Genomic DNA, 19,557 nt, shown 5'->3' with positions numbered 1-19,557 from the left:
CTGGTGAAATGGTACAGGCATCAAAGGTGAACGGCCAAGGCTTTATATACACAAAAACGGCCAGGCACAAGAATTTATAGGACTTGATCCATTTCTTTTTTGTAACCTTGAAGGAAGTAAACAATGACTTCCTTTCCTATCTACCAACAGCTGTCTCTGAAAAGTAGCATGTTGTGGGGTTGAGTACCCAGCTCTGCCGCACACAAACTATGTGGCCTCAGATTCACTGGGCTTCAGTTTATCACCTGTAAAACTCGGCTAACTGTATTTCATAAGGCTGATAGGAAGAGTAAAATAAGACAATATATGTGCGCCACTTAGTGCCTGGCCAATAGTGTGAGCTCTTAGTCTTATTTAGTGATTATGGACGCTCTGCTGTGGACATCTTTTATCACCACAAAGAAAGGGCAAAATGGAACCAGGGGCTGGCAGGATGGCTTAAGGGGCAAAAGCGCTTGCTGCCAAGCCTGAGGACCTGCCTTCCCTGCTCTTTACCTATCTGGTGAGAGAGGTCTGACTCCCTGAGCTTATCTCTGACCTCCACACAAGGACAACCTCCCTACCACACACAAAATAAATAAAATATACTAACAAAAGATTAGAACCAGCGGACACCAGGAAACAATAGTATTGTTCTAATTCTTGATAAGCCTTACCAACACATTTATTTCTATGACAGCATTTGACAATAACCTAGCCTTAGAAGCAGATACTATGACATAAGGGATCAAAGGGTATCAGGAAACTAGGCATCCTCACCTTTCAGAAACACACACAGAAAATTTTGTGACCAGGCAGTGGTGGCTCATGCCTTTGATCTCAGCACTCAGGAGGCAGAGGCAGGCCGATCTCTTGAGTTTGAGGCCAGCCTGGTCTACAGAGTGAGTTCCAGGACAGCCAGAGCTACATGGTGAAACCTTGTCTCTAAAAGTCAAAACAAAACAAAACCAAAAAGTTTGTGTTCAGAAGAAGCACCTCCCACCACTGTTAAATAGAATCTGCAAGTCTCTAGTGTGACCTAGCCATGGGTTTCTTCCACTAGTCTCAAGAAATGCCCAGCTCTGTTTTGATCCTATGTTGCCAACTACTGGCATTAAGGCCTCTCCACACTTTTATTATCATCATCATCATTCTTTTTTTCAAGACAGGGGTTTCTCTGTGTAGCCCTGGCTATCCTGAACTCTCTTTAAGCACCAGGCTGACCTTGAACTCACAGAGATCTGTCTGCCTCTGCCTCCCCAAGTGCTGGGATTACAGGCATGAGCTACTTCGTCTGGTGCTTCTCACTTAAAAAAAAAAAAGACACAGGAAGATTAAGATAGACAACATGTGTACACTTGTCTCATGTAGCCCAGTGTATATTCACACTGTCATGATGCAGCTGAGGAAGACTGAACCTCTGATCTTCTTCCCACCTCCCAGAAGCTAGAATTAAAGACATCAGCCGCTGCAGATGGCTTGATGGCCTCTCATTCAACAAATTTTTAAAATTTAGGCTATCCTAGTTCACATTTGTCTATATGTTCAATATTATTTTTAAAACACGGTTAATATTAAAGAGCACGGTTTAAGGTTTTTATATCGTTTGGTTCTGGCATTGAACTCAAGGCCTTACACATGCTCTAGCACCTGACCTACAGCTCCAGCAATCACCTTATACTTTCAATGATTTCATTTCTTTCACATGTATGAAGGCTTAGCTGCTTGTATGTCTGATACCCCCAGAGTCAGAAAAGGGGATCAGATCCCCAGGAAATACAGTTACAGATAGTTGTGAGCCACCACGTGGGTATTGGAAATAGAACTAGATTCCTCTGCAAGAATGAGTGCTCTATCTATGCTGCTAGGCCATCTCCCCAGCCCCTCTGGCAGTTTTCAAATAAAAGTAATGAACTAGAAAGCCTAATTTTTCAGTAATTTTTTGAGACAGGTCTGACTAGGTAGTCTTGGGTGGCCTAGAATAATGTACATTAGCCTGGTCTCTGACTCACAGATCTCCTCCTGGCTCTGCCTCCTGATTGCTGGGATGAAAGAAATTTGCCACCATGGCCCATGCAATTTTTTAGAAACTTTATAAATAAGTACCTGCTTCAAAAGTTTTTCAATTTTAAATATTTACTAGTCTCTCTGTGTGGACTGTGTATACATGTTTTTAATAACCAGTTTGATTTAACAATCATAATCATCCATGTTTATGTGTATGACAATGCCCGAGGGATAAAGAGTGTATTTGAACTGTGAATAAGGAAGACTGCCCAAAGGGCCTGTTGTCTAAGAATCTGTGCAGGGACTCCCAGGGCTATTAATTATTTATGTACTTTTCAAAGTTAATAAATAGAAATGCCTTGCTGCTCTTTATCCCCAGAGGAATTTAGCCACATGTGTGATGCATTCATGTGATGGAGAAGTGTGTATGTGTGATGATGTGTAATAGGAGGTGTGTGTCTGTGACAGGGGACAGGAGCCTGAGACTATGGGAGAGTGAGGATATGAAGAGGAGATTCTTCAAAAATAAATACAGACTGCACACGGCACTGCTTTACCCGCCATGTTTTATTAGGAGCAACTTCCCACATTATGTTTGTTTTGAGTGTTCTTTTAAAACACTAGTTTAGAAGTAGAACATTAATACAAAAAGGGCAAATTTATCTCTAATTTTCATAACCCAAATAAAACCTGTTGACACTTAAATCCCTCCACAAAGAGTCATGGTCTACATGTCTGTCCTGCCAGGAATGTAAGCATGCACGCCTTCTCATTTCCCAAGAAAAGTCCTATTACACAGTGTTTGTAACAGCCCTTCTGTGGCAGCACAGTGCCTGGCCTCTGTGTCCTTCCCAGCCCTGGTAAACTCCTCTTCCGTTCAGACACTGTGCTGCAGCAAATGCCACTGCCAGTGTCACAGGTTAGTGCCAATTATGAAACTACTCCAATCGACCTCTCAGCTGTGATGTATGAAAAATAAAGTTGTTAGTGTAGTCATTTCCTTCAGAAAACTTCCCCAGACATTATTATTGATACCAGTGGGTCTCCGAACAGCTGGAGACAACTACCGAGGAAAGGCTACTTTTCTCTGGGTCGGAGGTTTATGCATGTTCGCTTGTGAGTTCACAGGCCTCCATCTTCCCCGTGAGATGCAGCTGGTGTCCTCAAGCCCTCTCTACTGACTGCTCACCGCACAGGTGGAATGTCTGTAACAGGAGGGAAACAAGCATGTGTGGGAGAGATGTGCACAGGACAGTGGATAAAACTGCCTCGTGACTGGGCCCTCCCTCCTCTCACACAGGCCAGCAGGTAGGATGATAGACAGGACTGTCTGCCTATGGCTGTACATGGCTATGATTGAATGGCGGAGTCAGGGTAGGAAAGTTGCTCAGATCCTTAGCTCAAAAATAAAGCTACCTGAAATCTTTGTATATAGCTGACTCAAATTCTTAAATGGTGGAAAGTTTAAATTTATCTTGAAGGAGCTGGGCATGGTGGCACACACCTGTAATTCCAGCAGAGGCAGGTGTATCTCTGTGAGTTCGAGGCTAGCCTGGTCTACAAAGCAAGTCCAAGACAGCCAAGGCTACACAGAGAAACCCTGTTTCAAAAAAACCAGAAAAAAAAAATTTATCTTGAAAGATTTTAACATGGTTTGTGTTTATTTGTTTGCTTTTTCCAATCTGCCCACCCACCAACTCTTTGAAATTGATAAAGGTTATTATCTACTTTAAAAAAATAGCATTGTGTCTAAGGAGCAGTGAAGTCGAATGGCTCGTTTGGTATCAGGCAACTGATTCTGACTCCCAGACTGTCTCACATTCACTCCCGATTGTCCCCAGCCTACCCCAGTCCAACAAGTTCAGCCACTTCATAGCCTCCAACAAAGGAAATGCAGTAGAGTTGTGTGTGCTGGCACACGCTTGGGATCCCTGCACTCCAGAAGGCCAGGCCAGACTGGGCTACATGGTAAGTCCCAAACCCGAAATTTAAATCTTGACAGAAGCAGAATTATCACCAGTTTTACCAACATCTGTGAAAATGTACTTTTGTGTTTTATTATAAACACCTACATATTCAAAATATCTCAACTTTCAAAAATTTGATCTTTTTAGTTTTAAGAATGAGAAATGTTGCCTTGGGATACAGCAGTCACCTGTCACCTCTATTTTTTGAGCTGACGATCAGCCAATGCAAATGAGCCAGTTTTCTTTCCCTTTCTTTCTGTTTCTCTCTCTTTCTCCCTCCCTATATATATATATATGTATATATATGTATATATACATACATATATATACGTATGTATACATATACACATATTCACTCTCTCTTACTTGTTTCTTCTTCATATTCCTAGCTGTCCTGGAGCTCACTATGTAGATGACGCCGATCTGAAACTCAGAGACCCGTCTCCGCCTCTAAGTGCTGGGATTAAAGACATGTGTTTTTGAAACACCCAGCTGTTTTTCAAACTCTAAAAAGAATATTTACTTATTTTTCCTTTATTCCTTTATGTATCTGAATGTTTTGCCTGCATGTATGTGTGCGCAGCTCATGCGTGGCTGTTAGAGTCCCTGGAACTAGGGTTAGAGATGGCTCAGTGCTGGGAATCAAACTTGAGTTCTCCACAAGGGCAACAGTGCTCTACTGAGCCATCTCTTCAGTCCTCCAACGATTTTGAAAAGAAATGCATTTACTTTATAAAGCACAGACATATACACGTCATTGAATCAAAGGCTCACAAAATAACCACATCACCCAAGTGATTTACATGAATATTTATGCTTGTATAATTTTCTACTTTACTTAAAAAAAAAAAAAAACAAACACTAATTACAGCTCAGTACATTGATTTAACGAATGGCTTATGACCCATAATTTGAAAAGCACTGGCTTAAGATGAATACACTTGGATTCTGTCCTCGAGGTGTCCATACACTTGCTATACAGTCCCTAGACAACCTGAAGACTTGCAGAGGCCTTAGTGTCAATTACTTCCAACCTCACAGACTCCATGGCATCCCTGACAAGGTGACACACCCCAAACCTTTGCTTTCCAGGAGCAGGGGCAAAGCTCGGTGACAGAATGCAGCTTAGCACACACCGCCAAACAAACAGGAAAGGAAGTTACTTTTCATCTGTTATGTACCATAGGGCTTTCACACAGAGCCCCCCATAACAGCAATGAATGTTATTGACAGAAATGAATCAAGCACCTAAGTTAAATACACATGCAACTTTTCCTGAGAGACAGTTTGTCTTAATCCAAGACCCAGCCTAGTGTCTGTAGGAGGGAAGAAGAAAGCCAGCCAAGAGATAGAGGTCTAGAAAGGTCCCCTAGTGATCTCAGGAATGTCAGTGAGTGAGATTATCCGAAGTCTTCAGTATTGGAGAGGCACAATAAATCATACTCACAATAAAGGCGAGAAGGTTGGAAGCCAGGAGACACTCCCAAGGGGCTGCAAGAAGCTGAGTCTTGACAGAGAAATTCCGTACAATCAGACTGGTAGAAAGGACAGGGGTTTCTTCAGAAGAAACAAGCTGGGCACATTCAGGTGACAGTAAGGAGGGGTTCAGAGATGGCAAGAGATTAAGTTTTTCATAAAGGTACAGTGTATACTATGTAGCACATAACTCATGAGTTAACTAAAAATAAAATAAAAACAAAAAGCTTTTAAGAAGAGAACTAGCCAAAAAGAAAGACTGAAATAAGACCAGAGCCACAAGGGAACACAAGACAATGATAGATTCTTAATAACCTATGGGTAACATAATGTTACTAAAGGTTTCTGAATGTGCAGAACAGTATTTCAAAATTATTCACAGGCAAGTGGAACTGAAACCTGTCTCTAAAAAGACCTTGAGGTCAGACAACAAGTTCCCAATCTGTTCAACTATAGATAAAAACATGTACATTCAAAAAATTTTAAAAGCAGTCTTTGTTATGCAAAAGGAAAGGTGAAATATAAATATTAAGACTAGATGGCAATGAAACTCTATTTATTGTTCCTTTCATCCTTCTTTTGTTAATGAGTGTAAGCCTGGCCTCAGTTAAATGGTTCATTTCTTTATAAAAGCTCTAGACTTTATTTAAACTAAGCTGCAGATTTGATCCACCCTCAAGGTTGCTAGGAACCTAGTAGATTACTATAAATCACTTTGCAGGAAGTAAATTTTGCCTAAACAACCACCACCTTCAGGATGAGATTTCTGAAGTTACTTACGACACAGGGCTCTATGAAGGCATTAACTATCTGGTAATTCTGGCTCTGCTGGATATACTGTCTGTACCCCAAGAACCTCGGCTAAAACGAAGGTCTGTCTCAGGTGAATACAAACACGGTATGTGAGTCACCTTGCAATTACAGCTTACACCTGAGAGTATATTTAAAGCATGAGAACCACAAAGCTAAATCTCTGTAAGACTGCCCTGGCCTTCCTGTCTTTCCTTCTTAGTCTCAAGATGACTAGAGCTCAGCATTCTTGACAAATCATAGGACAATTTTTATTACACTTCTAAATTAAAAAGGGCTCTACCCCCAAAGGCCTCAAAATTACCGAGCTGTGGGTATTGTAAATTTAAGGAACGTAAGATGTATTGCTTGAGGCTGCTTTTTTTTTTTTTTTTTTTGGCTTGGTTGTTTTATGTTGTTGCTGTTATTGCTGTTTTTGCTCCCAAAGGGAAGTCACCGAGAATTTCTAAAGTTCAGAGAAAAATACCTGTACATACCAGGTTTACATACTACCACCAAACTACGTATTTAGGGGTCCCGTGGACCATTCACCACCGAGTAACATACAGCTTGGTTCTCTGCTGCTGTAGTTCTCCACTCAAGAAAGCATCTTAAAGCTCTGGGACTGTGAAACACGGGTCACCTGAAAATTTCAAGCCAGGGATATGAATCGATGCCTGAATCCTCCCTATCTAAGTGGTGGCAGGAAACAGGACCAAGCCACCTGAGCAAGCATTTAAAAGAAAAACAAAACAAAAACAGTAAAAGTCCACAGCAAAGCGCCTCCGCTCCCTTACACACCCTCAACTCTTTGTAAGTTCGTTCCCCCACGAATTGTTTTTCCTCCCAAAGGGAAGGCAGTTACAGACGACTTCGCGTTCCCAGGGTGGAGCACGGTCTCCTCTGCCTTGTCCCGGGGTGACACGGTCGCAGCAACTGCTGTTGCTGTGTTGTGCTTGGCTGTGGAAGTTCAAGAGTTTCCACCCTAAAACGAGGCGGTGGTGAAATCCTGGGTGCAGAGCCCGACGGCACTGGACAGGGGCCTAGCACAGCCTCGTGCCTGAAGTCACAGCTGCAAAACCAGGCTGCCGGCGGCCCCACCCTGGCCCATGCCTGCGCGTCTGCGGCCCCCTCCGCGCCGGCCGATCGCTGCTTTCTGGGTCACTCCGGGTGCACGGCGAGGACACGAACTCTACCTCCCAACCCGAGGGCCTCGGAGGGCGGCGGCGAACCTTCCGCGGGCCGAGCTCGCACGCCAGGCCCGGGAGCCAGGGCGGAGCGCGCAGCAGCCCGGGCGGGTCGCGCCGGGTCGCGGCCCCCCGGGGCCGGACCCCCGGCGGCCCCCGCCTCCACCCCGGCGCCTTCCCCCGGCGGCCCGACACACACGTGTTGGGTGACAGCCCCCTATAGGTTCCATACCTGCTGCCGGAAGTGAGCGAGGAGGGCAGTATAGGCATTTCCTGTGACGCCAGCGCCCGGACTCCATTAGGCAGCAGCTGGGGGAAGAATCAACACACCAGGGAGCGGAGCGGCGCGGACCGAGCACCCGAGGCGGCTGCTGCCTCCGCCGCCGCCGCCGCCGCCGCCGCCGCCAGGGCTCCAGCTGCGGGCCCGCGCCCCCCCCCAGTGCCCGCGAGCCCCCGGGCCGCGCCGCGAGCGCCTCCGGAGGGGGGGGGAAGGGCCCGGTCCTCCTTCTCCCCCTCCTCCCGCCCCGCCGACCCCCGCCGCGCCCCGCCGGCCTCCCACCACGGCCTCTCTCGGCGAGGAAACTCTGGCCTCCGCTTCCTCCTCCTCCGACTCGGACGCCGGCGGAGCCTCCCCGCCCCCGCGGAAGAAGCCCCGAGCCTCGGCGGCGGAGGGAGCAGGAGAGCCCGGGGCCTCGGCCGGCCGAGCAGGCCTCCCCCCCGCGCCCTCGCCCTCGCCCGCCGCCTCCTCCTCCGTGGTGGTGGTGGTGGGACTGCCTCCGGCCGCCCCCGCCGTCCTCCAGCGGAGCAGCGGCCACAGCCTGGTCAGCGGCGGCACCATGCAGGCCAACGGGGCGGGAGGAGGCGGCGGCGGGGGCGGCGGGGGCCAGGGCCAGACCCCGGAGCTCGCCTGCCTGTCGGCGCAGAACGGGGAGTCGTCCCCCTCGGCGGCGTCCGCGGGGGACCTGGCCCACGCCAACGGGCTCCTGCCTGCCGCCCCCTCCGCCGCTGGCAACAATAGCAACAGCCTGAGTGTCAATAACGGGGTTCCCGGCGGGGCCGCCGCGGCCTCCGCCACCGCCGCCGCCGCCCTGGCCACCCCCGATCTGGGCAGCAGCCTCAAGAAGAAGAAGCGGCTCTCGCAGTCCGACGAGGATGTCATTAGGCTCATAGGACAGCACCTCAATGGCCTAGGGCTCAAGTAAGTGTCCGTCCTCCCAGGCCGGGGCCGAGCCGCCGGGAGGGTTGTGGGGGACCCCGCCGCCCAGGGCGCAGGAGGCCGAGGGCGGACAGCTCCGGGAGGAGCGGAAGGGAGGTCGAGGAAAACGAACCGGCCTGACGTGAGAGCAGCCGGACCGTCTGGGCTGGGGAGGGGTGGTGGAAGCGCAGAGCGACCCCTCCCCGCTCACCTCCAGAGCTGGATTGTCTGTCCGGGAAGGCGGACACCGAGGGTGTTCGTGCTGGGGGAGGGGTAGATCAGAGCGGTAGAAATAATGAACCTTGGGGGATTTGTTTTTCAAGTGTGTCTCGGAGGCATCTTTGTGGGACACCTCCCCACCCCCCCCCCTGACCGACAACAGCCCAGGCAAACTACCAATCAGGAAGGACAGTCGCCTACAAGTGTTTATGGGAACTAAGGGGCTGGGATAATTTGGAAAGAGGCTGTCGAGTAAATCTGATGGGAATAATGAAGTAAGATACCAAATGGAAGTCATGCAGAGGCTGTGTGTGTGTGTGCTGAAGGCCTAGCACTAGTGAAATCTTACTTCACAGCCAAGAGGATGGCCTCTCGAAAAGTAATGTCTGATCTGGTGAATCATTTGTTTTCAAGTATAGCTTGGGTGGCCTTTAACTTAGGGTGAAGATAGACGGCAGGTTTAACCAAAACCCGCTGTTTTGTACACACACACACACACACACACACACACACACAAAAGGGAGGTGAAGTAGGGGTGGTGGGAGTGTCCTAGAGCTGAGGAAGGCACCGCAGCCAGAAGGACCTGGCAGTACAGGCAATACTTTTCTAGTAACAAAACATTTTAAATGACTCTTAGGTAACCTGGGTTTGAGGTTTTGTTTTGGGGAACGTGTGTGTTTGTGCTTGACTTCGAGCCCGTGGGTTCGTGTGTGCATTTGTTGGGAAATGGGGAGAACAGGACTTACCCAAAGTGACAGAAGTATTTTGATTTCCAAGCTGATAATTGCACTGTTAACTGATAATTGAGCTGAAAAGATGAAGAGTATTAAAGAAATCCATAAGTAAAGCCATGAACATATATATATATGTAATTGCTGAATGAAGGTTCTTAGATACCAAAGTATCTGGTAAATGAAACCACGTTTGATGCCTTAAGCTCCCAAAGAAAAATCTGGAGAGATTTCACTATTCCCTAAGGAAAAGGATAAGTGTGAAAAGAAATTTTGTGAATGCTAACAGCATATTACTGAGGGAAGCAGCAAGCTGACAGCAGCAGGCGGAAATAACTCGTGACTATTTGGAATCTACACCATAGTAAATTGGCTATTTTTAGTATGGAGAGAAAGGAAATGGTTTTTGATGCTGAATATTTTTTTTTTTTTTTAATTTTAAAGATTGATCTAGTAGAATTTCCATACAAGCAAAATATCTGGAAGGAAAGCTGTACCTGATACAGGCCATCTGTCACCTTGTATTTTACCTTTCAAAATGCTGTGCCATAGTGTCTGGATCCTAGTTTTATTTGACCAATTGGTTAGAGCACACATTTATAAATTGTATACTCCTTTCAACTTCTGAAACATTAAATTACAAAAGTAGGAAGAACTTATTTAATTCTGGTTTCAATAAAGGTTTTTAACTTTAAATGTAGGTGGCATTTTAAATCATTTATTTACTTAATGAGGGGTTTTAGAGCTATTTTTCTTCTTCATGAAGTTGTAGATATTCGCTTACTAGGAAGAGTAAGTCCCTTAAGTTGGTCAGGTCTTTTTCACACTGTATCTCTCCTGCAGCCAGACTGTTGATCTCCTCATGCAAGAGTCAGGATGTCGTTTAGAGCATCCTTCTGCTACCAAATTCCGAAATCATGTCATGGAAGGAGACTGGGATAAGGTAAAGTAGGGCATAGAGCTGTATGACTGCTGCTAAAATTATGTATTTGATGGGAATTTTGTGACATGTTTGTTTTCTTTTATACCAATTTTTTGCAGGCAGAAAATGACCTGAATGAACTAAAGCCTTTAGTGCATTCTCCTCATGCTATTGTGGTAAGAGGCGCACTTGAAATCTCTCAAACGTTGTTGGGAATAATTGTGGTAAATACACTTTTGTTCTTAGTTTCACATTTATGCTTATTTTAGGTTATTGATAACTATAGGCATCTGATCTTTAAAAGGCTTGAAAGTAAATTTTGTATAATTTATAAATAAGGATGAGTTATTATAGTTGTAAGCTATGAACTTTAAATATTTTAAGTCATCCTTAGTAAATGTGTTATTTGAAATAATTTGTAATTTAAGCTTTATAAAATAATTAAAGATCTTGCTGCTTTTAGTGCTGTTGATAGGGGCCTCATATTGTTAGTCAAGGATAGATTATACTTTTATATTACTCAGAGAACCAGTTTTTTGTTAAAGAGAAAATATGCTTGAGTGTAATACCATACAGCCTGAAGAAGCTGGTGCATTAATTTTTTGATCATTAGAATTACATAGTTAAGCCAAATTATTACTGTTGGTGTGCCCACTGTGTCTTTCATTCAACTTAGGTGAATTGACAAGTGTCAAATTTTGTATAATAATGTGTTACTTTGGGAAGTTTAGTTGCAGGTTTGACTATTGGGTCCTACTTACTAATCTGTATTTTCTTGTTAAGACCAGTTTAATAGTTTATCCTGTTAGCTTCTTTCATAAACCATTATGGGTTTTGTTTTTGTTTTTTTATGCTGGTGGAGTTTTAATTCTTTAGGAAGGGCTACATTGTTTTTTTTTTTTTGTTGTTGTTGTTTTAAGTGCCAGTGATTGCAAAGCATGAAGAATCAGCTGCTGGCTTATAAAGGTCTAGCTGATTCATTTATTGTCAAAACTGTTTCCTGTCTGGTGGGGGAGGGAAAGAAGGAGAGAATAGGAAGTGAAGTAGAGAAGGGAGCTGTTCCTTAAATATTAGTAAGTAACTATTAACATTTTGATTCTTTTATTTTTTAATTGGGTCAAACATTAACCTTTTTTACCTTTGTCTGCAAACTTAATAGAGCCCTGGGTTTTTTTTTTCCTTAAAAAAAAAAAAACTTGTTACAAAATACTTTCAAATTCTTTATACAATTCTGTACAATAATAAAATCTTAGAAAGTGGACTTCAGGCAAATTAAAGATCTAAAGTATGACAAATGTGAATTAAGCTACATTAATGGTTTTGTTCTTTCAATAAATCCCCAGTATATTAAAAACTTTAAAGTAATATTAAGCCAGATGATTTAACTTGAGGAATAAACAATTCCATAATATAATTTTAAAAAAATGAGCCAAAGTAATTAAGCATTTATATTTGAAGGGATTAATTTTTCATGAAATAGTGTCCTCAATTGGTATGTCTGGGGTTTAAAAAGAGTATATTGTAATTGGGCAGTTCTTCACAAATTTTTGGCTCAAGCTGAATGAGCTAAAACAAAGAAGATAAAATGGCCAAAATAAGAATTGGGGTTTACTGGTGGATATAAAGAAATTATTTGTGGAGTATTTTGATGTGATTTCTTGGATATGTTTTCGTCTAAGTTTATCCAAATTGTGTCTGGATTCTAATAGTGAAAAATTCAATGGATTCACTTCTAAAAATTGATTTATTGTAACTTGAGACTTCTGCTTGGGTGTAGATTATGACTCATTAGAAACTTCAATAGAAGCAACATGTAAGTTGGAGAAAGGTAGTTATAGATAATAAGGAGGATCCTTTCTTTTTACAGCCTGGTCAGTCTGTAGAACATTCTAGGATCTAATAAAAGATGAAGATTAAATCTCTGGCTGAGCCTCACACCATCAAACTGTTTAGGTATTTATAAAAAGAAAAGGGTCCAACTTTTGTCTCCCTTAAGCATTGAAGAATCAATTGCTTTAAAAGATTCAGTTCAGCATTTTTTGAAGCCTTTCTTCACCTTTCTGATACCATTTATTCCTTCCCAACTTCATTCATTGCTAGAAGATCATTTAATATAAGTTGGAATTTGTAATGATATCTTAGAAGGCAACTGTGGGTTTTTAACATAATTACTTATTTACCCAGACACTTGATGGCATTATAGTCTCAAACTGCACATTGTTGTTATTTCCAGTGATAGGAACTGAAGCCAGAGCCTCATCTGGGGTTAGCTGTGCTCTGCACTGAGCTGCATCCCTAGTCTTAAGGCTGAACTTTGCTTTTTAAACCTGAATGTTTTTATTGATGTAGTTTACTATCCTCACTCTCCCCGGTCCCCCACACTTTACAATGGTTTCCAGGCAAATGATCCTCAGAAAAGCAGGTGTTATGGGCTTTTTGGATGCTAAAGTCATGAATCAACATTTTCAGTTTGAGTTGATATGCTTAGCCATGTCTGAGAAATCTGGATGGGCGCTTGAGAACAAGAACAGAAAATTGCTGTATGTTTATGAAGTCTCATTCTTTTGTTTCTTAATGTAATGGAAATAATCTTAACAATAATGGACAAATATTGACTTGACATACAAAGATTAACTCATAAAGTCAAGTAAGAGCCTTTAGAGCCATAGCTTAAATATAATTTATTTCTCCTTTCCTTGGAATCAAGATTTAATTGGCAAATTTGCTTATAACATTATTCCAGAGTTAAAGCCATCCTAAAGTTAGAAGACTGCCCTCAATAACTAGGCTCTATGTGCGTTATTATTTCTGCATTTTTCTTCAGTATTAAAATTCAGTCTGATAATGTGGGGGAAAGAACGTCTTTCAGATATTGGGTAAGGTATGGGAGGGTCCAAGAAAAAAATTTCACTTTCAGGTTTTTATTAGATTTTAAAAGAAAAAGATGAAAATGTTGCTGTCCCAAAGACATTGAAAAATCATCAGAGACCTGAAATAGTCCTGAAATAGTCTTATAGAGGTCTAATGGAAAATGGAAATTTCCTCATCCCTCTTCTAGTCCTCTGGCTTCTTTCAGAAGTTTCTGATCTTTTAAAAAAGAAAAGATCCCTTTCTAAGCAAGCCTCAGTATTGCCTGATTTTTAACTTTTTCTGGAATGAGCATCATTTGTACATTTTAAAAGGTCTTTATTTATTTATTTATTCATTCATTCATTTATTTATTTTTGAGATTATGTTCCATTTTGAGCTCTAAATTTAGGAAGGTAAAATGCACTTTCATTGTTTCTATGGGAGGTACTTGAACTGAGTTTCAGATGGATAAACATCATTTTTCCTCAACACGTGCTTTAGCTATGTTTGTTTAGCAGCACATTCGTTGTCACGCACTAGGCCAAGCTTTGATGCCCAGTTGAGGGTGTTCATTGTCTTAATTTGGATGAAATGACTCATGAAAATGTTCTTGTGCTGCTTTTATAGCATTCTCTGTATATACAGAAATATGTGTTTGTATTGGCTTCACTTAAAGGTTTAGTCTGCCTTCCTTTTACATCCTGTGCCCAATCTTTGCTCCATAGAGTACAGCAGCATATTCTGTCAGAATCTTGATGAGAAAATAAGGGAGAGGTAGCATCTGGGCACTGCCCCTGCCCCCTGTGCACACCGGCTTGAGGGACCTCAAGGGTTAGGGCCTTAGGCAGTTAAACGGGAAAATGTTTCCCATTTCCTGATGCTGAGAGGACTTAATGAGGGAATGAACTTCATGCCGACTAGTTACATGTGGTATTAAGTTTGAATTAAAAATACACTAAATTAATGAAACCTTCAACAGTGTGCAGATAACGTAGAAAATGAAGTAGTTTTTTTTTTTTAAGAAAGTGATGGCAATAGCCCTTATAAGTTGAAATATAAGCCCCCCCCCTTTTTTTTAAGATTTTTTAAAATTAATTTTGGGATTTTTGTCTCCTGGTGCACTTGAAAGTATTTTTTTTTTTCATATAAAAATAAGGTTAAGGATACATATGCAACATGCTTTTAATGCATCTTGGTAATTAGTCTGTTTCTGAAGCTTGGATTAGTCTAACTTTATGTGTAAATCGGTAAGTGCAATTTTCCTAGTTACAGGAGTAGGGCTCAGTTTAAAAGTTTTTGTTTGTGTGTGTGTGTGTGTGTGTGTGTGTGTGTGTGTGTGTATGTTACCTAAAGCTTTAAGGTTAGACTACCAAACATATAAGAAGTGTATCTCACAGTGGATTAGATAACAAACATAAGGAATGTGTCTTACAGTGGATGTGTTTATGTAGTTGCCTGGTTTGTATAAAGAGGGTTTTTGTTTTCTCTAGAGATGATTTTTGATATGTAAGTGTCAGGTGAAGATTTATTAGGTAAACTGTTGTATTTGAGACACAATAAAATAATCAGTAATTTATTTCTAGATAGTGCTTAATATTAAAGCAGCTCATGATCCTCTTAATTCTGTTGTTACATGGTAATTTCTGGACACCATTTTGTAGCAACTTGGGTTTTTTAAAGTGGGCTTGGCTCTTCCACTTCCCGCTGAGCTTCTGAGTGTGATGAGCATTCGCTTGCTGAAGCGCAAGTATCAGGTGTGAGGGGTTCCTTCCAACAGTGCTCCTCAGTGAGGCTTAAAGTTCAAGACACTCCACATAGAAGAGTTAATAGAGATTGCCCTTGTCTGGCGAAAAACTGCTAGGATTGTGATCATCACTTTCAAGTTTAGAGTAAGATAATAAAGTGACATTAAAAATATTAAAGCCAGACAGTTTCCCTTTGGGAAAAAAAAAATAAAGTGTCTCATAACTGAAAAGTGCTTTATCCTTGTGGGCAAAGAATGAATAATATTTATCCGTGCTTTGTTGCTAAACACATTAGTAAACAGATTATTAGAAATATGCAAACATAGTACATACTGAATCTTCCTAAAGGCCATCAAATCCAGCCTTCTGATGTACCCATGTCTTTACAACCACAGAGACAGTGAGGGAGCTTGTGCTCACTCTGGTTAGTCCCAGGACTGCCAGACTTCTGCATGCCAGCCTGTAGTGTGCCCTTTGAAGCCCAAGTTTGGCACTTACACTCATCCCTAATGATAGCAGTTCTACCTTCCAATCCCCTTAGTTTCTCTTTCACATTGTGTCTTTTTTGTTTTGTTTGGGGGTTTTGTTGCTGTTGGGTTTTGTTTTTTTTGTTTTTTTTTACTGTTGATTTTGTGGTGTTAGTTAGAATCAAATCCAAATTTCTACATACTCTACAAGCACTACACCACTGAGCTATACCGTGCTATATTGTGACTTTCAAGTCACTCTTCCATTAACTGGGTTGTTTGTTTGTTTGTTTGTTTGTTTTTCTTCACCAGTCTTTTCAGAGCTTGTTGCATAAGACTTCTCACTGCCCTGTTCTGGTAGAAATTTTGAAAAGCAAATTTAGAATTCTTGGAATAGTTTTAAATGTTGATAGTAAAACTCTAAGGAAATAGAACAGTGTTCATTTTCTTTTCTTAACGTTGATGATGCCTCAGTCACTAATGATCCTGGCTTGAGGATCATTCATTCAGAGTTTTATTGATGTATAGATTTGAGCAGTCATATTTAACCTACTGCAACTCGTAACCAGAATATTTTGAGTCATCTTGAAGTTTTATGAAATTATTTTCAGAAGGCATAGTAGATGGTTTCTACTGTTCTGTTTAGGCACAAACGTTTTCTGAAACTTCCATCAACTTTTTCCCCTGACTGCTGCTTTCTGTCATGTCAGAGGATGAAGTTTCTGCTGCTGCAGCAGAAGTACCTGGAGTACCTGGAGGATGGCAAGGTCCTGGAGGCACTTCAAGTTCTACGCTGTGAGCTGACACCGCTGAAGTACAATACAGAACGCATCCATGTTCTTAGTGGGTAAGGACATGGAGTTCCTAGATCCAGATTCATGAAGAGGCTGTTACTTTTGTAAAAGCTTACTATTGGCCAAAGTTATATTTTACTAACTTTCTTTCTGAGATAGAAAGTACCTAGATAAAGCTAAATTCTCTTGGTACGGGATACATTTCACTTATGTGAGCACAAGCAATTTAGCTATGTATATTGAGATTTGAGATGCTTATAAGTGAAAAGGAGAAGAAATCCATATAGCCAATGAGATACTCTTTCAAAATTTTCTCAAAAAGAAAGATTAAACCGAACTTCAGGCTGGCACCATGGTACATGTCTGTAATCTCAGCACTTAGGAGGCAGAGGTAGGCAGATCTCTGTGAGTTCGAGGCCAGCCTGATCTACAAAGCAAGTCCAGGACAGCCAGGACCACAGAGAGAAGCCCTATCTCAAAAACCAACCAACCAAACAAAAAGCTTCATGGCTTTGGATCACAACAAGCAATAAAGGGCATAAACATCAATCATTTATCTGTTACTATAGCCCTTAGTTTTCTGTTGTATTTTTTACTTATTTTGAGGCATGGACTTGGCTAGCCTGAAACTTGCTGTGTAGACCACACTGCCTTAACATTTATAAGAAATGAGCCTGCCTTTGCCATCCTAGCTAGGATTAAAGTTGAGTGCCACCAACCTGGGCTTCTTTTAGTAAATGACCTCATTCTTCTCTGTGCCTGTATGTGTATGCTAATGGTGGTGGTGCTTCTTTTGTTTTTTTGATTCAGTGTCTCAGCGTGTAGCCCTGGCTGTCCTGTAACTCACAATATAGACTAGATTGGCCTTGAACTCACAGATCCAGCTGTGCTGGTAATCCTTGAATGTTCCATCTCTAGTAGCCTATTTGACAGTCTCCATGTGTATATCTAATAGGCCTGTCCAGCCCGAATGTCCTGTCTTCAGATCAGTTCTTCTTTGTTCTGTTTTTCTCTTCATATCATTTTTTTTCTACCATGTAACATGGTCTCAGCAGTTTTAAAGTCTGCTAGATATTTTTAAAGTTTATTCATTCACTTTATATCCAGATCATAGCCCCCTCGATCCTCTCCTCCCAGTTCCACCTTCCCTCCGTCTTCTCCCCTATCCCGCCTCCCCTCCTCAGAAAAGAGGAGCCCCCAATCCACCCCAGCACATCAAGGCACACCAGGATTGAATGCATCCTTTTGTATTGAGGCCGGGCCAGGCAGTCCCGCCAGGGGGAAGTGATGGAAAAGCAGGCAGCAAAACCCATGTCAGATTCAGACAGCCCCTACTTGCTGGTCCCCTGGTCCCCTTACTAGGGAACTCACGTAAAGACCAAGCCGCCCACCAGCTACATATGTGTAGGGATCCTAGGTTAATTCCATGCATGGTCCTTGGTTTGTGCTTCAGTCTCAGTAAGCCCACATGGGCCCAGGGGAGTTGACTCTTGGTCTTGTGGAGTCTGCTAGATTTTTCGATACCATGGCTGACAGTTTATTTCTAATTACCTTATTCATAGGTATCTGACTTTGCCAGCCAAATGGCATTTACATAATTTTGTTTTTTCTTTTCTTCTCTGATAACGGAGAGCTCACAAATGTACACAGACTTTCACACACACATACATATATTTACTTATTTTTGATACTTGATCTTACTCTGAAGTCCTGGCTATCCTGATACTTGCACTATGTATCAGGCTGGCCTTGAACTCAGAGAGATCCATCTGCCTCTGCTTCCCAAGTGTTAGGATTAAAGGTGCTATCACCTGTGTCCAGATCATACAATTTAATGCATGGTTTTTATTTTGAAATGATCTTGAAAGAAAAAGTCACTTCCTGCCAGTGCTGTGTCCTTTCAGTTCTGCTGTGCCACTTTCCATAAGCACATTCATCTGAAACCCAAGGCTTAATAGTGCAGATTTTTTTGTAAAGTGCACAGAAACAGCCATAGTTTTGCCCATTTGGGGCAGTTTTGGGATTGAACTTGGGACTTCATGTGCTGCCAGTAAGCATCCTTCACTGAGGGGCATTTCCCCAGAGCTTTCCTTTTTATTTGGAGATAGTCTCTGAGCTTCCCTGGCTACCTCAGCTTTTGGAGCAGCTTGGGTTGTAGGCCTGTGCCAATTTGCAAACATGTCAATTTGCAAACTTTAAAAAGTAAACAATTTTCCCAGAACATTCTTTTTTCTTTTCCTTTTCCGCTTGTGTTGTGTATGTGCGCGTGTAGAGGTCAGAGGACGGTCTGTTGAGATGGTTCCCTTTCAGCCCGCAGGTTCCAGGGATTGTACTTGGATTGGTAGGCAGGCTTGTATTAAAAGAGCCTTGACCTGCAAAGCCCTTTCATTGGCTCCCCAAATTATTTTAGTGTCAGTATTTATAGTATCTAGTTTCTCCAGAGGCTTGTTAAGTATAATTAATTGCACTTTGTAAACAGTTTTGGTTTTTTTTTTTTTTTCATTAACCAAAATGATAAATCCATACTAAGTAGCAAGAAGATAAGGAGCTCTGTTTACCAGCTCAGTGACACTTTCCTCTGTTAAGGAGGGGAAGGAGGGGCTTGCCTAGGCAGGGAGCAGAGTGAGCACCTAGTTACCCTGCCTGCTTGTCCTTAATACAAGTGATAGTATGTGTGGCAGAGCACCAGGAGAGTACCTTCCCAGATCTCACCTCCATGTTTGAATGAAGACCTTCACTTCTTTTCTTCAGTCCTGTTCCCCTAAGAAAAGCTAGGTTGGAGGTATGCTTCCTGCAAGAGATCCTCATATATTCCCCAGAGTTCAGGAACTTCCGCATTATGTGCCACTGTCTCCACATAGTGAGGAGTGATATTGGGGTTTTAGTCATACATAGCCCTGCTTGTCTGTTTGCATACCTGAACTCAGGTCCTTATTCCAAGCAAGCATTCTTATCCACTCAACTATCTTCCTAGCCGCTGAGCTGTTTTGGTGTGTATTTTGGGTATGTGCAGTAGAAAGACAAGTAACCCAGTGGTGAAGAGCAAGGTCTGTAGCTTGCATGCCTGGGCTTCTCTGTTCCTAAGTTGCCTACCTCATCTAAAGACTATTTCCTGAGCTCTCAGTGTGTCAGTTTCTTCATTTATAGAAATAGAGTCACGGTGCTTGCTTCATGTAGGTGGTTATGACATTTGATGAAGCATGTGCTGAGAACTTGGAACGTGACCTAG

The 19,557-nt window shown here is 42.5% G+C and overlaps 1 protein-coding gene and 1 long non-coding RNA gene across 3 annotated transcripts in view; one reads left to right on the top strand and one right to left on the bottom strand.

Moving 5' to 3' along the window:
- Positions 1–2,542: 2,542 nt before the first annotated feature.
- Positions 2,543–8,891, bottom strand: LOC129678526 (uncharacterized). The gene is made up of 3 exons (XR_008720404.1): positions 8,812–8,891; positions 5,401–7,714; positions 2,543–3,191 (listed from the first exon to the last, which is right to left on the bottom strand). It is a non-coding gene; the product is annotated as an uncharacterized LOC129678526 (long non-coding RNA).
- Wdr26 (WD repeat domain 26) overlaps positions 7,714–19,557 on the top strand; it is a 43,193-nt gene continuing 31,349 nt past the window's right edge. The window contains exons 1-4 of one of the 2 annotated variants that reach the window (XM_055609343.1): positions 7,714–8,603; positions 10,394–10,493; positions 10,592–10,696; positions 16,245–16,381. In XM_055609343.1, coding sequence (XP_055465318.1) covers positions 8,242–8,603; positions 10,394–10,493; positions 10,592–10,696; positions 16,245–16,381 — 704 coding nt within the window. In that variant the 5' untranslated portion in view covers positions 7,714–8,241. The remainder of the gene's footprint in view (positions 8,604–10,393; positions 10,494–10,591; positions 10,697–16,244; positions 16,382–19,557) is intronic. The other variant, XM_055609333.1, reaches the window with a different exon arrangement.

This window comes from Psammomys obesus, unplaced genomic scaffold (genome assembly GCF_907164565.1).
Source record: "Psammomys obesus unplaced genomic scaffold, mPsaObe1.curated_primary_1811, whole genome shotgun sequence".
Classification (NCBI taxonomy): domain Eukaryota; kingdom Metazoa; phylum Chordata; class Mammalia; order Rodentia; family Muridae; genus Psammomys; species Psammomys obesus.
The sequence above is the reverse complement of the archived record's forward strand: the minus strand, read 5'-3'. Positions and strand labels throughout refer to the sequence as shown.